The 17,057-nt window shown below is 48.6% G+C and overlaps 6 protein-coding genes across 6 annotated transcripts; 3 read left to right on the top strand and 3 right to left on the bottom strand.

The window, feature by feature from the left end:
• Positions 1-368: 368 nt before the first annotated feature.
• Positions 369-1,482, top strand: erg20 (bifunctional (2E,6E)-farnesyl diphosphate synthase/dimethylallyltranstransferase; the record flags this gene model as incomplete). The annotated part of the gene is made up of 2 exons (XM_057227372.1): positions 369-488; positions 559-1,482. The coding sequence occupies 2 exons, from the start codon at positions 369-371 to the stop codon at positions 1,480-1,482; spliced, it is 1,044 nt and encodes a 347-aa protein (XP_057091388.1).
• Positions 1,483-2,394: 912 nt separating this feature from the next.
• Positions 2,395-4,116, bottom strand: N7447_003096 (inorganic phosphate transporter; the record flags this gene model as incomplete). Its single annotated transcript, XM_057227371.1, has 1 exon — positions 2,395-4,116. The coding sequence occupies one exon, from the start codon at positions 4,114-4,116 to the stop codon at positions 2,395-2,397; it is 1,722 nt and encodes a 573-aa protein (XP_057091387.1).
• Positions 4,117-5,238: 1,122 nt separating this feature from the next.
• N7447_003095 (Mrp/NBP35 family ATP-binding protein) lies at positions 5,239-6,374 on the bottom strand (the record flags this gene model as incomplete). Its single annotated transcript, XM_057227370.1, has 2 exons — positions 5,239-6,183; positions 6,342-6,374. The coding sequence occupies 2 exons, from the start codon at positions 6,372-6,374 to the stop codon at positions 5,239-5,241; spliced, it is 978 nt and encodes a 325-aa protein (XP_057091386.1).
• Positions 6,375-6,714: 340 nt separating this feature from the next.
• Positions 6,715-7,996, bottom strand: N7447_003094 (protein phosphatase regulator SHP1; the record flags this gene model as incomplete). Its single annotated transcript, XM_057227369.1, has 3 exons — positions 6,715-7,438; positions 7,498-7,910; positions 7,973-7,996. 3 exons carry the CDS (start codon positions 7,994-7,996, stop codon positions 6,715-6,717), a joined length of 1,161 nt encoding a protein of 386 aa, XP_057091385.1.
• A 3,941-nt stretch (positions 7,997-11,937) lies between these two features.
• Positions 11,938-14,550, top strand: N7447_003093 (putative C6 transcription factor; the record flags this gene model as incomplete). The annotated part of the gene is made up of 4 exons (XM_057227368.1): positions 11,938-12,794; positions 12,863-13,122; positions 13,177-13,402; positions 13,458-14,550. 4 exons carry the CDS (start codon positions 11,938-11,940, stop codon positions 14,548-14,550), a joined length of 2,436 nt encoding a protein of 811 aa, XP_057091384.1.
• A 1,193-nt stretch (positions 14,551-15,743) lies between these two features.
• On the top strand, positions 15,744-16,451 carry xanA (isonitrile hydratase-like protein xanA; the record flags this gene model as incomplete). The annotated part of the gene is made up of 1 exon (XM_057227367.1): positions 15,744-16,451. One exon carries the CDS (start codon positions 15,744-15,746, stop codon positions 16,449-16,451), a length of 708 nt encoding a protein of 235 aa, XP_057091383.1.
• Positions 16,452-17,057: the final 606 nt, after the last annotated feature.

The raw sequence follows: 17,057 nt of genomic DNA, 5'->3' as shown, positions 1-17,057 counted from the left end.
CACCACAGCAGTTCAATCCCGACTTGCAAAGGTCCAGTGGTGTAAATAAAAGTATCGCGTTGTTGATACGGATGGGAAAGTAATCTGCGTATCCCGAAAGAAAGACAAGAAGAGTAGCAAGGATTCCGGGCACGCTATTAATGCTCGCAAATTCGAAAACAAGCTGAAAGATCATTCAATGGCCTTGAAGAATCCACATCGTCGTCGGGTTGCGCCTGGAGAAACAGCAATACGAGAACAAACTGTACAAACATTGCAAACCTAGCAAATTGTCCCTCCGCGGGGGCATGGGCGAATGGTCCCCTAATTATTGTGAACGTTTTCGTTCTTGTCAGATCATTGGCGATTTTACCTCAAACTCTCTCATCATGGCTTCTACTACTAAGCGCGCCGACTTTGAGGCCATCTTCCCTAAATTGGTCCAGGATATGCTTGCGCACGCAAAGCGCTACAATCTCCCCGACAATGCGCTCGAGTGGTTCGAGAAGGTATGCCACCCGTCTTGATTGATTGTTCTTAATGAAATATCATGACTGACACGTTAATTGTGCACCATAGTCCCTCAATGTCAATGTTCCCGGCGGTAAGCTCAACCGTGGCCTCTCGGTTCCTGACACCGGCATTGCTCTCCTGAAGCAGCCCCTGACCGAGGAGCAATTCGAGCACCTCAGCATCCTGGGTTGGATGACTGAGCTGCTCCAGGCTTTCTTCCTCGTCAGCGATGATATGATGGATTCTTCTATTACCCGCCGTGGACAGCCCTGCTGGTACCGCCAGGACGGTGTCGGCCAGATCGCCATCAACGACGCCTTCATGCTGGAGGCCGGTATCTACCTCATCCTGAAGCAGCGCTTCCGCTCGCACCCCGCCTACATCGACATTGTCGAACTCTTCCACGAGACCACCTGGCAAACCGAGCTTGGTCAGCTTTGTGACCTCATCACCGCCCCCGAGGACAACGTCAACCTCGACAACTTCTCCATGGAGAAGTACATGTTCATTGTCACCTACAAGACCGCCTACTATAGCTTCTACCTGCCCATCGCTCTGGCTCTGATGTACCTGCAGCTTGCTACCGAGGAAAACCTCAAGCAGGCCCACGACATTCTCATTCCTCTGGGCCAGTACTTCCAGATCCAGGATGACTACCTTGACAACTTCGGAGACCCATCCGTCATTGGCAAGATCGGTACCGATATTCAGGACAACAAGTGCTCTTGGCTCGTTAACCAGGCCATCCAGCGCTGCACTCCCGAGCAGCGCAAGGTCCTGGATGCTTCCTACGGCCGCAAGGATGCTGCCGAGGAGGCCAAGGTCAAGGCTCTCTTCAACGAGCTTCAGTTGGAGAAGATCTACAAGGAGTACGAGGAGAAGGCTGTTGGCGAGCTGCGTGAGAAGATCAATGCTGTCGATGAGTCTAAGGGTCTGAAGAAGGAAGTCTTCGAGGCTTTCCTTGGCAAAATTTACAAGCGCACCAAATAGAGCATTCATCCTCTGTGAGTTTAGAAGGATACCCGTCGTTCGACTGGATCGTGACGATACAAGATTTCACAACGCCTTTGCACAAAGCTGAACATATCCGGCGATAAATGGTCTTCTCTTTCTTACATTTATCTTTCTTTTCTAATTCAGTCTTTCGGCTTTAATAAAACATAACTTAGAATGAGATAGATATTTATTTCAGGGCAAAAGATGCTAATTTCGGGAACCAAAACATGCTATCTCAACAAGAAAGACGAATATGTCTACATGTGTATATATTTACAAGGTATTGAATCGTACAGTATTCTGAATCTATTGAAACAGTACACATGAAACTATGTTGCACTTATAGGATAAAGGATGTCTCGCCAAGATTGATATTATGGGAGTAATACCAGAAGTAAAGTGTGAAGCTGTCTACTCTCTTCATATTTGGGCTAGAAGACCATGTGGACTTGTCTTCCATTCTTGCAGATAACCCTTCAATTATTGAATTTGTAATGGAATCAGAAAGAATTGAAGACCACAAATTGCGAACACGATTGAATGCAGTCTGACTTGAAATGCAAAGTTGTGATACAAGCATGTAGAAAAGGTATAGAAAGGTGCCAAACTGCATCGACGACGCTACATACTCCGTAATTGTTGGTGGGCTTGCCACGATTAGTATCGATTCTATAGAAGTAAAAATAAGGTACTCGTATCAAATCTTACATAGGACTTGGTCGGTACAGAAATAAATACAAAATAATGCATATTTATTGGTAAAAAAGCACATTCTTTCAAAGGGTCTTATATAAACTAGAGTTAATAAAGTGGGTAGAGTATATGGTATAATTTTAATTAGAAAGCACCTAAAAACCCAGGCAGGTTATAATCACAGAAAGGGGTATTCATGAGTGTATCAATTTTTTACAGATGAGGAGCATTCAGCGCCATCAAACAAAGCAGTCCCGAAACCAATCCGGCACAAGGCAAAGTCAAGACCCAACCACCAAAGATAAAGCCAAGTTGCTTCCAATTGACAGCGCCAAGATCATAATTCATAAGAGCAACTCCCATGGAGGCACCAGTCAAGCACTGCGTCGTGGAAACAGGCAAGCCAAGTCTTGAAGCCAAAAGCACAGCGATAGCTGCTCCCAGCTCAACACTAAAGCCTCGCGTAGGTGACATCTGCGTGATCTTGTTTCCGAGCGCACGAACAATGTGGTATCCAAAGAACCAGAATCCAAGACCGAGCAGCAGACCGGCCACAATCAAGAACCAGACGGGCGTGGGTGCGTTGGTCTCGACAACGCCGGCCTGATATGTGCTGTACACAGCAGCCCAGGGTCCAACAGCGTTGGCCACGTCATTCGAACCATGTGCAATCGACATCATCATAGCCGATACAACTTGGCAGTATGTCCAGAGATGTTCGACACGGTCATCGTACCGGTGAGCACGTGCGTGGATTGCCCGCAGCTCAGCCGAGTCGTGTGAAACCACATCACGGGTGACACCCTGGAGGAACATGTATTTGAGATAACCATAGATTTTCTGGGGATTTGTCCAGGATAGTTCTCGGACAGGGTCGATGAAGCGTTCAGTTGGTTCGAGATGTTTCTTCCGTGGTTCGGTTGCCGGTCTGACCTTCTCCTCGTCATCCCCTATTGTTTCAGGATGGGACATTGCTGGAATTTCCGGCGTGGCTGTGATGGAATCTGCATTTGTTGTGATGTTTTTCTTGGCTGCGTCTTGTTGACCGGCTCGCACTTCGCCGTAAGCATCTTCGTAGTAGCTGATGACGGCCTGGTCACCCTTTCCTGGGAAGTATAGGGGTGGGTTTGATCTCAGAAGCAGGGGGCCGAGGGGGATGTGGTAGAACTTCACACGGGCATCGCCTTGGATGAGACGGCGCTTGAAGTACGGCATGAAGAAGACATAGGCGATGGCGAGGCAGCCAAAGAACACACCCAAGATAATGCCTGCTGCATTGCCAGCACCGAACTCCTCCAGTGAGGGTGCCGTGGGAGCTTCGATAACAATGAAGAGGGCGAGGATGGCTCCGGTCGTGGCAAGGTACCATGGGATCATACGCATACCGCACTTCAAAGGATCGTTCCGTTCAAGGACACTGTACTTAAGAGTACCGAAGATGATAGCCGAGAATCCACCGGCCACGAGAGGGGCAATACCCCACGAAGCAGCAACCTGAGAAACACTACCCTTTGTCCAGGCCCAGTTGATATCAGCCTGGGAAGCAAAGCCAACACCAACGAGGGCGCCGACGATAGTCTGCGTCGTCGAGACAGGCCAGCCCATCCCAGTGGCGAACATCAACCAGGTAGCGCTGCCAATCTCGGCACAGCCCATGGCCAGCATGAGTGCACCGGGCTTTCCCTCGAAGCGGTTGATATCGATGATTCCGTTCTTGATTGTATCGGTGACTCGTTTGCCCATGGCTACTGCGCCAATGAACTCGGTGAAGATAGCTAGGACACCGGCCGTGGCCATGTTGAGTGTCCGGGCGGCAACGGAGGTGGCATATGCATTGGCGACATCGTTTGCACCGTTACCGAAAGCACTGAAGATGAAGGCGATGGTGGTAATTGCTAGGATCCAGTCATACTTCGCAGTGACTAGAGGGATCATGGTGACGAAGAGATGTGTTTGACCACACGACAAGGGGAATCTGGAGCACGAGGGAATTGATTCGAGCTGTCTATTGATGTCTAGGATTTACGGTGCCCTTATACGATTGGGGGACTCGCCACGACCATTGCCAAGTGCGGTCTGTGATAGAACCTTCCGCTGAACTTGGCCTAAGTCCATATGGAGCGCCATGGTGATTTCATTTCTAGCCCATAATACAGATATCATTGACAGCGTGCACTTGAACACACTTTCATTGGTTGATGGCCGAGCGAACTTTTCTAACGACCAAAGGCCGGCGGGAGTTGGCGCCCAGCCTTGGAAGCGGACGCCAAGAGCGGACTAAATACGCTTTCTAGTCATGATATACTTTTTACGAATCCATTAAGCCAGTCATAATGGGTATATCTGCACGTTGCTGCGTGCTGAGCTGCGATTGCACGCTTGATATAGCTTGACGTGGGTTCAGCGTGGGCGCCGAGAGACTTGGAAGTCGGGCTCCTTGCGACGGTTGCACAGCCTACCCTTGGCATCATGTAATTGCTGCTTGCAAATCTCTGGGCGCTGTGCGGTCGCGTGCTTTCCCACAAGACTTTTCGCTACAGGATTGCCACTGAATTGGCATCCAGATTAGTCCGAAAAGGAAATAATACTTGCTTGTGAAAGAAAAGACCATATCCCGGGATACCACTTGGGAGATTTTTGGTTGTTCGGATACTTGTTTACAAAGTACGCAGTCTGCTTCTTTACATTATATCCACGGCTAATGAAAAATTACTTTCTCCTTGGTTCTGTGGCGCAATACTTTGGGAAGAGGTACCCGTGGTAGATAAGCCGGCTTTGATGACGCTCTCACTTCTCGAGAGGAAAAGAACGTGTTCAACGAGCTTGGCAATTCGGGACTCAAGGATCGGGGGGAATCGCATCTCTTGCAAGAAGATTAGTTCTTGGGCGAGAAGCTAACACGTGCTCAAGATCAAAGTGTAGACTGATTCATCAATTGAATGATTTGACATTCAAAAATTGCCAACACCTTCTATATGATGCAATGCAAATAAAAGCAGGAAAGATGGATGTCGCTAGAAAACAATCAAAAACACTTTTCCACCATGAACAACACTGCTACACGGCAACCGGGCCCTCGATGCCACTTATAAGGGTCTGCGCGAATCCCTCAAATCGAGGATAAGACCAGGTATCCCGGTATCGTTCAACGAGCGGCCGATTATCAGGTTCAGCGGGAGTGTCTTGTGGTTGGGTCTTTGAGCTCTCCTCATCATCCTCGTCATCATCACTATCCCCCGCCTCCATCTTCCCTTCAATCAATTCTCCGAATTTCACATCAATAGGCACGCTGCCCATAAATGGCAGACCTAATTCCTGGGCCATCACCTGTCCTCCTCCACTGGAGAACAAATTGCTAACCTCCCCACAGCAGGGACAAGAATATCCGGACATATTCTCGATAACCCCCAGCACAGGAATTTTAGTCTTAACGCAGAAGTTCGCCTCTTTGCGCACGTCCGATGTCGCCACAGCCTGCGGCGTCGTAACAAGAACCGCACCAGCAAGTCGAGGCAAGCCTGTTTGTGCAGCCGCAGCTACGTCTGTGGTGGATAGCGTGAGAAGCTGCTCGGCCAGCGCAATGTGCTCGTCACTCGTTCCGGGAGGCGTATCGATGAGCAGGTAATCCGTGGGGCCCCAGAAGACATCTGATAGGAATTGGCGGATCATAGCTGTTTTCTTTGGCCCGCGCCAGATTACAGCGTCGCCTCGATCGCGCAGGAGGAAGCCCAGGGACATACAGCGGAGGGAACCACGTTTGGGTTGTGTTGAGGACGATGAGGCGTCGGTTTCCGCTGCGGGATCAGCCCTGTGAACTGGTACTGGCATCCATCCGCCTGGTGCTTGTGTGATCTTTGCATCTTCGAGTCCGACTAGGCGTGGCATTGAGGGTCCTGTCAGGTCGATATCGAGGATTCCGACGGATTTGCCTTGGAGCGAGAGCGCGAGGGCGAGTTGGAGGGTGACGGAGGATTTGCCCACACCTCCTTTGCCGGAAAGGACCTAATATCCCAGAATGGCTTGTCAGTCATGTCCAAGAAATTGCGCTGAAATGTTCTAGCTCATGGCTTCTAGCTGTGCCCTCGTTATCGATAAGCTATGAGGGGCATGGCCTTCTTTTTTCGCGATGAGCGCTTGCAAGGGATTAAACGCGCACGTACCAATACAACATTTTTCACGCCAGCGAGAGGCATAATTGTATAATGTATGCTTAATTTGGAGAAAAGAAAGGTTGTAGCAACTGAAAGCGCAATGACGAATTTCAAGAGTGGGGAGACCGATATTCGGGCGCTTATCAATCGCCTTCTGACTAACCTTCGGTCTACAACAATCCATGACTTGGGTTTGATTGGTCACTCATTTTGAATTCGGAGCTTGTTTGGCGAGTTGCCATTGCTCTACGTAGTAAATATGGAGGTCCTTCGATATCAGACATGTGATGTAACGTTCACCCATACAAATCCCCTTACTGGTATTCGCTTTTTGGAACCACTCCAAGGAAAGTCTCAAGACGAAAGATAATATTAGTGAATTTTACTGCCACTTCTGCACAACGACACCTCCACGTTTGAAATCGGGCATGTCTCCAAGAACGGCATCCCAGTCCTTAAGCTCTGTGCTGGGGAAAGTCGTCATCAAGACCCACGAGCGGTTTGCGCCATCCGGGGTAGCAGCAGCAACGAATGCATAGACATCGCCAATGGTGGCGGTGGTATTGAACCGAGACGTTAACCGCGTGCCATCTCCTAGACGGATTTGTAGGGTAACCGTAGGTTTTGACTCGTCCACGGTGGGCTTCGGTGGCTCCTGGACAGATGATGCAGTCGTGGAGGACGAAGGTGTGGGGGCTTGGCTCCGTACACTGGGGGTCGGGCTACCGAGGCGCTGTCCAGAACCCGAGAAAGGCTTCCACTTCGGCTTGGGCTTGGTGTACTTTTCTTCATGCTGCTTGAGTTCCACATCGACCTCCTGGCCGGGTTGAACATTCATGATGGACAGAGGAGCGCGGCCTTGGCGGATACCGTCCAAGATCTCTGCATTGCGGGGGTCGTCTGATCGAAACAGTTCACCGTCATCAACGGAGAAACCATCGGCCCAGAAATGAAGAGTTCGCTGAACACGCTGGGCAAGCTGTTGAGTAGGCGCCGAGGGGTTTTCAATAACCTGACTTGGCGTATCATCACCCCCGAGTGTGCGGGCAGTGCCGGTGAAGTGTGATTCCCTTGGCTGGGGGTCGTCTGAAGGAGGAGGCTGCGCTCTGTTGAAGGTTGAGTGTCAGTTAGGTTAATCCAACCCGGCAATATCTAAAGAACGTACTTGCGAGCCTTTTCGAGGATCTTCCTTTTCAAGTCATCCGGGTTCTGCACAGCTAGTCCAGACTTTTCACCACCTGTAAAGAAGTCATGGTCATGATCGTCGGTGTCATTGCCATCGGACGAATCACCGCCGCCACCTCCTCCTCCCGAAGCAAAGTCTCCTAGTGTCGCAAACCTTTTCTTGGGAGCAGTGCCTCGGGCGGATGATGAGGACTCAGCTGCGGCAGAGGATGAAGCTGGTACGGGACCTCCCCCAAGAGTTCTACCCCCCGAAGGAGCTCCGGAGCTACCTTCTGTGCCTAGTTGTCGCTCGCCACCAGTGTTGCTATCTTGCAATGCTTCGTCTTGCTCCGCAAAGAACTCTGTGACGGCAGCTTCGATGTCCCACCCATTGGCAGCAAGATATTCCTGAGCCTAGACAATCACGCACTCAAAGTCAGTGACCACATTATAGACAAGTTCAGCAAAAAGCTTACATCTGAAGCTGGAGTTCCAGTCATAGCACAGAATTGAGAAACAGCCTCATCGTGCTCCGCGGGGGTTATGCTCCATATTTGAGCTGGTTTGGCGGGTTTCGGTGATCGAAGCTGGAAAAGAAAACCGAGAGGGGAGTTAAGAGCAGGTGTGATGGCAAAAATGGGGGTTTGTCCAAGGTGGAGGGAAGCAAAACGATGTGAGTGTCAACGGAGCTGAGTTGGGTGACAGACTTAAACACTACCTAAACACTGGCAGCTACCTGGTACGTCACTCTCAATTGGTCAGCCGGGGCTGGGAATCTTCCGTTCCGCAAAGCCTCAGGCCATCAAACCTTGGGCCACAAGATAGTTATGTCGTTCCATTCTGAAATTCATTGCCAGGGCATCAATTATCGTTCGATGTAATCATGCATTTTCCACTCACTCGTTGGTGCGAGGGACTACTCATTGACCTTGTGCCTTGTCCACAGGTACCCCATGACTTGCCCATTGGCCTGGATAACCACAGAAAAGACGCCTTACCATATCAGCCCCAAGTAGCTTTAAGTCTAAACTGTGATGATGTTTCCGATGGTTGTCACTATCAATTTTTAGGCTTGCTCTATGACCATTTACTATATTTCCCATATCATACGCAAACTTGTTACAGTGCACGAGTTTTGTTTTTCTCAGCAAAAAATTAACCGATTCGCACCTGAAAAAACAAGAAATGAATGAATATTGGCAATCTGGGATCATCTTTGTTTTATACTGCGAAATCCACATTTTCCTGCTTGAGTTGTTTCTTTGATATCCCCCAACTAACCAAGTTCCGTCGAAGACAAACCCGCAAATGAAAGCAATGGCTGTTTTAATGCTACTGTGCCCATATGCTTTTCTTTATATAGCCTCTTGGGCCCTTGATACGAAGCCTTTTGAAAGTTCTGTCTTATTCCTACATGTTCATCATGTTTGCATTTCATCTATAAATAAATTCCACCATTCTCTCAATCTTCGCTGTTGGTCAAACAGCAAATCAACTGTGGCTAACCATTGCCCACAATCTAGCGATATAAGGTGTGCAATTGTGTGAGCGAAGGCCATTCAATTGGGATGAATTCGAGGTTCTCAATGCCGAGTATTCTGGTAAAACTAGATTTTGGATGAAAGGGGTGAGCTCTCCTTGAGATCCGTTTAGATAAACAGTCATAATAACATAAAGATCCACAGGCCCGGACCTATTCACTGGCAGTCATTGCGTCAGGTGGACAACCCCCGCCCGATGGATATTTTACTCGCACAGTATGCCCCCCGAAGATCCTCGTTTGGTCAATTCAGATGTTATTTTATATGATTGCCATGCGCGTCCCTGGAACAAGGTGGTACGCAGAGCTTAAGTTCCTATACGACACCGGGGCATGATGTCACGATTTTCGGGTGATCTTCAAAATAAAGGAGGATCGACTGCGGAACCCCAGGCCATGGGGCTAAACACAGTAGAATTTGACAGAAATCTGTCTGTATCAATAATGGATGATTGAATTCAATATGATAAAACAGGATAAACGCGCGAAGATAGATAAAATCACTAGTCAATACTGCTTAGGTGGGTTATCTGGACCCGATGTCCGACGGGTAAAATTACCCATCCGATCGGGTGGTTTTCTGCATATAACCGGGTATTTGGGGCATTTAACAGAATTGGCCGATGGTAGCAGACTGGGCTAGTAGAACTTGAAGTTACCATACTGGATACTGATAAAAGGTGACGAAATGGGTCAGAGTACAATGCCAGGTAGAGTTGGAGTAACGGAGTGAACAGATTGGATGGCCCATGAGGCAAATGCTATATACAGCGTCAGCTCCGCGCGACGACGACAGCTTGTGGATTGCGAATACCCACCTCAGCGACGCTTTACCTGACACAGGTGATACTCGAAGAGCTCCGACTCTGTTTCTCGCAAAACTGCCCTTGGATCCAGGTGGGCGCTGAGGCCCCGAGCACGTCCTGGTCCTAATGAACCCGCCCCACCCGTTAGACATCGAAAGATGCCCAGAGCTGCATAGGACAGAAGAATATTGTTATCTCAATGATCTCTCCTATTATTGAACCACTATTTTGTCTTTATTTCAACCAGCGACAAGAATCAGAACGGTGTTTTACGCATTGACTTCTATAAAAATCGGGATAATCCCCCTTCGACGCCAGAATCCTTCCGGATATCCTCTCAACATAAATCCTCCATGCCCAACTCAATTTATCTTGAAGTACTCGGTGCCCCACTGAATCACTCGTCGAGCCCGTTATTATGGCAGGGTATACCGAAGATCCCCATCAGGGAGGCGGGACTTCAGCCATTCTAGAAGACCCTAACAGACCAATAATGCATCGGAGAATCGGTTTCTAGTTTTGGCGAAATAATCATCATCATAAGGGGTTGTTCTTAGGTAACTTTTATTAACAAGGGCCTAAGAATTTCCTGGAAATGGCTACAATCATCGATGTATAGCTCTCAACCCCACTGAACATCTGCAAAACTCTGCCGAGTCCCCGCTAAATGCGGTAGAATATCCCGAGATCATTCCAGACTGATTAGAATAGACCAATCATATCTTGTATACATCCGAGCGGGACCCGTAATAATCGCTTACCTAGGTATAGTCTGCCGATCATGTTTAAAGAGTTCAATATAATTCCCTACGCGGGAGAATGTGCCGTTCCACACGAGAAAAATGGAATAGAATACACGCGCTTACAATGGCTTGTATTCTAAATTATATTCTGCATGAGTAGATCCTTAGTTTTCTTCTAGCAAAAAGAGCCGATAGGACTAAAGTCGTAAGTGCTATGCAGTGCGATGCCAAATACCCTGTAGAGCCTCAATCTCTGGTTGATCCGTATCCTAAAGCCTGGCAGTGAAATAAGCTGGCAAGGTTTGATCCGAGTATGCGAATTCGACCAGTGTATTTATGGTGAGCTTTTAAGTTGGGAAAAAAACCCCTACAAAACAGGGACAGTATTAGTGGGTATGGAAATGATATATATGGGCGCAAGGTCCTACCGTGAAATCTGGTCGTCCGCCAGGACCAATCATAAAGGACATAGGCGGTTGATGTTTTGTCAATAGTGGGAGTGGTCTATAGACCACAGCATCGAAGACAGAAACCTGCATCACATAAATCGAGATAGCTGGCTCTGGGAGCGAAATGGATGCCACAAGCTTTGCAGATTGAGTCCCAATTAGACCGGTAAGTACAAGCCACAAGCTAATTAACGACAATCAATTAGCCCCTAGTTTGAGCTGGAGAAATGAGGGCGAGTCTATGGCGCTCAACGAGGAGCTCACACTGTTCAGCTTGTACCGAATCACGAGCCAACAATGTGCCTGGCAATGAGAGCCACCTAGGGGGCTGTTTCTGTATTTTCAACAGGAAGGAAGAATAAAGTTACAGTTATTAACTGATTAGTTACAATTGTTTGAACCTCTTGCCTGATACATCAGTCCTCGGGCCTTTGGGTTCAATAATGACTACCTAAGATAATTAGGTACATAATCATGGAAAATGAAATTTTTTTTCTAGCAAATTCCATACTTCCCGGGGTTTAAAATCCTGAGGCTTAGAAGTTCTAAGCCCTGGCGGGTATACAATGCTGACGTAGGGCTTAATTCCGCATTTGGACGCCCCACGTCACGTGCCGTTGTAGCATTGCCCCGGCGCTTAATCCCAGCTTCTTTGAACAAATCGGGTGCAATTTCAAATCGAGCTTTCATTGCCTAACATGCTACTCTGCTTTAACTAATGAATTTATGGAACTGTACCTGTCGCCAATGTGTTGAAACCACTGTCAAACTCCTAAATCGCTCCGGTCCTCCACTTCCATGCTGCCGATGACCGAATGAAACACTGCTGTATAGGCTGACACCAGACAACCTCGAGACCGATTAAGGATATATTGCACTGAAGCCGTTTTTTTTTGATTCCGAATGACATCGCCTTATCCGCCATCGACTTCATTCTCGCCGTCCGTTGCCTCCGACATGGCTTCTGCGCCGAATAGAGCGGTCTCCGATTTGCCGCAGGCTCAGGTAGACGCGATCATCCGCACAAAGCGCAAGGCCCGTGAGCCCAAAGCCTGCTATCCATGCCATGCGCGCAAAGTCAAATGCGATCGCAATCTGCCGTGCGACGGGTGTGTTAAGCGCGACCATGCAGACCTTTGCTCCTATGAACGCCCTTCCAAGAAGCGATCGCAGGCCTTTCATGAGAGTGCTGCCCCCAGCGCTCCAACTCCACCCATACCCGAATATTCGACATCATATGCGTACGATGAAACTCCAGCAGAAGTAAAACATGAGCCGACCTCGAGCCGACCTCACATTCCTGCTGCAGGTGGTGGTCGAGTTTCAATCGCCCGCGAGGAATGGGATAATGTGCGCAGCAGATTGCAAGAAATGGAATCCACTATTTCCTCCCTTCGAGTTGGGCTGGAGAGGGCGGAAGATGGGCTCCCAGCCTCCCGAGACACCGCCAGCGCACAGAGTCCCGAGGCGACTTCCCGTTCTAAGTGTGCCTCGCCAGAACGCGAGGGCATACACGCTGCGAATACTCTAGGCAAAGGCACTGTCCATTTGGGATCTCGCTCTGTTCTGGCTTATATTCTCAACAACCAATCTGGGTCTGATCAACTTCAAGCACTTTTGGAAGGAGGAATACTCCCTAAGCTTGGTCTGGATAATGAGTCTGCGACCTATCCATTTGTTGATCTATGGTCGTCCGATATGTCAACATTTGATATCACTGCTGTCTGCAGCGCCCTTCCCAGTGATCAACAGTGCAGAGAGTGAGTGGTCTTTTCGAATCAAACTTTCGATTGAGATTGTTTGTGCTAACAAGCGTTTGTCGCTACAGGTTATTCTACTACTACAGGGACATTTCGGGAGCTATATATCCCGTTTTAGAGGACATCTTTGAGTTTGAGAACACCCTGGAGCTTCTTTTGGCGACAAGAACATCTCTCGGTGGAGAATACATGGCCGATGCAGACGAAGCACAAAAGCCTTTCGGCGTGAGCATTGCGTACCTGGGACTATTGTTTGCTATCCTTGCCTCTGGATGTCAGTCATCCGATTATGGCAGCAAGGAAAGGGAATTGACCTCGCAGGTTTATGGTATGTGATCCACGCCAAGCATTTGATGTAGTCATTGGCTAACACTTCAAACAGTGTGCTGCTCCTACCAGTGCCTCCGCATGACAAACTTCCTGTCCCAGCCCACAATTGAGGCAATTCAAACTCTCCTTGTGATAGGGAACGTCTTGTCATACAATATGAATCCCGGAATTTCTTATGTCTTGCTTGGCATGACTCTTCGCATGGGCTTGGCACTCGGTCTCCATGTAGAGTCAAGTCGATTTTCGTCAGCTGAACGATATCGCCGACGACATGTCTGGTAAGGGAATTCTTTTTATTTTCATAACCTAAGCATGTGGCCCTAACATAAATAGGTGGTCCATGGCATGGCAAGACAGCCATTTTTCGCTTTCCTACGATCGACCATCTACCACTGCAGTGAGCCAGCCAGATATCGCTTACAGAGACGACTCAAAACCTGGTGATTTATCTTATTTTGAGACTCTGTCTCGAGTCATTTCGCTTGCACTAGAGGTTGTCCGCATTCGTATGCTGAGCCCACACGCGCAAATAAGCTTGGAAAGCATACAAGTCTTTAAGGAACGCATCCAGAAGATCATGGTAGAGGCACAACCGTACTTGCGAGATGCAAGGAATTGTTCCACATCTACGCAACATCTCGAGCGAGTTGTGTTGAAACTGCATTCTTCTTATTTCGCCTCTGAGCTCTGCCGGCCAGCGCTCAAACCAATGGCTGATGTCAGTGACGCCAGCGCAGCGAGCATGCGCGAAAATTGCGTGGTGAATTTGATGACTACTGTTGAAGCGTACATTGAATTGCACAATATCAGCTCTCACGCAGCTCGGTCCTGGATTGCTTTGCAGCGGGCGATCAGCTCCGCATTCCTGCTTGCCGTCATCGACGAGGCGAAAGCGGACCCGAATGTGTGGAATCTTCTCCATTCACTCGAAGGTATCATTGCCCAGAGAGCAAGCACGGAGCGAGCCTATGGTTCCAATGAATCTCCCAATGTAGCCAATATGACCTCGCCGCCCCAAACCCTCGGCACTTACGACCCGGTCACGGGCACCACAAACCCCCCAGGGCCCATCGCTCCGGTGGTGGATCCAACTTCTCCGGCTGGGATGCCCCCTGATACCCAAACGCAATGGGCAAAGTCACTCGCGAAAACGCATCGTGCTTTGCAAAAGCTCCTTGCCGCATTTGGGAATCCAAATACGCGTTCTTCAGTGGGACGTACTGGTGCGCCCGCGTACCTCACTCATCCTAACCTCAACCCGACCTCCGCTTCCATGGGATCACTTCCTCCTGTGTCGGCAAGCATGACTCCTAGCGTTGGTTCTCTTCCGCCTCCTACGCCAGAAAGCTCTGGTAGTGGTGAATGGTCAATGCCCAGTATACTTGATCGCGCATCAGAGTATATTCATCCACCCCTGTGGGGCTAGCGATCGGGGACGCCCCCTGGAAAAGCGTTTAATTTCTACTTGTTTTTTTTTTCCTTCAGCGTGGCGCAGGAGTCTTCTCTTTTTGGTCCATCTCATGATTGTCGTCATTTTTTGAAACTTATGCCCTTAAATTTGTTGAAGGGGAGGCATCTTTTACGAGTTGAATGGACAAAGTGTGATATGCGCCGTTGGACGCTTAGTATGTGTATACTTTTATAGAATCTCATCACAGTATCGTAATACTTCCAACCTAATGTGCTAGCTGTAGTTCTCCGATGCACTCACAAATGCAAATCCGAAGCCCGCCCCTCCCACTAGAGCAGCCCTACGAACCGCATCATAGCTATACGACAACTACGTGAATCTTCCTCTGAAGACGGTCCGTGCATTCAGTTCCATTCCCCACCTGGATGGCGGGGGAGTCAGAGTGTCCACATCCCCGGAGACCTGGGGAATTATATGACTAATATTAGCCCTAAGTCGACGAGATCGGGACTTCTGTTTTTAACTACAAAGGAGATAAATGACTCTGACATGATTCATGACTGTTCTTGCAATATATTCTGCAGAGTCGCTACGTCGTGCAGGGCGCGGTCGTTTCGGGATCTATGCATATACCAAGACCAGTTGTGGATATAACCAGAAGACTAGGATATATTGAAGGTCAAATAACAGTGAGAATGACATTAATAGTAATGGCGCTGAGAAGGTACGAACTAGCAGTCTGAATGGACTGTTTGGCCTCAGGCACTCCAGATATCTCTGTCTTCTGACCTACAATTCATGATTCTACCCCAATGGAGTTTTAAACTCCTATCGTTTTACATCTTATCTTCCTGGGTTACCCATGCAATTATTCAATTTGAGACATTTACTTCCCCGGACTCCTTGCTCTAACATCTGAGACAGCTTACCGATGCTATTGGACACCTTGCGAGAACCTCCAACCGTCGAATCGGTGAATGCGGAGAGCAAAGTCGTACAAAGTCGGCCAGTTATTTGTATCGGAGTCAGCAGAGTCAGAACCCTTCAAGGTAAAATTCACCTCGGCTTTTCTAATCTCTTTCAAGCGAAACCCAAAATCAGCTCTAGGAATATCACCACCGCTATTATTCATTCTACCCACGCTTTCGCCAGACGACTCCTACTTAGGTACGTCTTGCTAGACCAGATTGCAATTTGCCATCGCAACTATGTCTTCTGAATCCCCTCAAAAGTACTACAAAGTCGCGGTTCTTCTATTTCCAGGCGCAGACATCCTCGACTTTGCAGGCCCAATCGAAGTCCTATCCCATGTCTCGCACAACCAAAACCCAGAAAACCCCAACAGAATGTTCGAGATCAAAACTGTCGCTTGCAGCCCTACCATTTGTGCCGCAAGTTCACTCACCGTTCACGCAGACCTGCTTTTGCCAGATGCGGTCGATCAGATTTCGGAGTTTCATATCATGGTCGTCCCTGGTGGCCCCCCGCCAGTTTTACAGCCATTAATGGAAAGAAACACACCGGAGATCGATTTGATTCGCAAATTTGCAGCTCTTTCTGCAGATAAATTCACAGGCCCCAGGATTTTGCTGTCGGTCTGTACCGGCTCCTTTCTGCTCGGGGCCGCAGGTTTACTGGGTGGAATGACTGTGACGACCCATCACCATGCTCTTGACAAACTTCGGGATATTTGTGCTCAGTCCAATTCCCCGGGCGAACTTGCTACGACCGTACTGCACAAGCGATACCTTGATGCGGGTCTGTTAAAAGGACGCAGTGTTCGGCTTCTTACGGCGGGAGGGGTAAGCTCGGGCTTAGACGCCACATATTACCTTGTTAGTCAATTGACAACACATGATATGGCGGCATTCATCGCTCGACTGATGGAGTATGATTGGCGTGAGCTGAAAGAGTGAGCTGCAAGATGATTATCAAGATGTTATTAATCCACATAGTCAAGCACTAGCGTGGAATCAAATTTGAACGCAGCAGAGGTATCACATATCACAGCACGTGTAGTTGACCTTGTTCAATTAGGCAATATATGCTTCTCTGTACTATTTTCATCTCACGTTGTAAACCCAATAGGATGTCACAAGTACAATTTCCGCAAATAAACATTCCTTGGTGGTTCATCCTTGGGGAAACTTGAACCATCTTACCACTGAGCTCGTTATTTTACATATTACATACACTCTCACAGTTCATCGGCGGCTGGACTCTTGTGCTGGAATCCTTTCTTGCTATACCACCTTGTGGATCAGACCGAGTTTTTCGCTCAGCTTTGGGCGATTCAAGTCACAAAGGTTACATGTGTCTTGAATCTACATAGGATTACCCAGACAGGTTTGTCGTCCTTTGCTACCATTGGCAGTGGGCGGCCGGGGATCCCGAGACTAACCTTGGAAGCGTAGCCTCATTGACAGATATAGGCCCCAAGCATTCGGCCTGTCCAATGGCTCTGGAACTTTGATGCATCCCTAGTCATCACACTTATTGGATAATGGAGGCCATGCTCATTT

Source organism: Penicillium robsamsonii (assembly GCF_028829455.1).
Source record: "Penicillium robsamsonii strain IBT 29466 chromosome Unknown utg000001l_segment0_segment0, whole genome shotgun sequence".
NCBI lineage: Eukaryota > Fungi > Ascomycota > Eurotiomycetes > Eurotiales > Aspergillaceae > Penicillium > Penicillium robsamsonii.
Note: the sequence above shows the minus strand (reverse complement) of the source record. Positions and strands in the feature narration are given on the sequence as shown.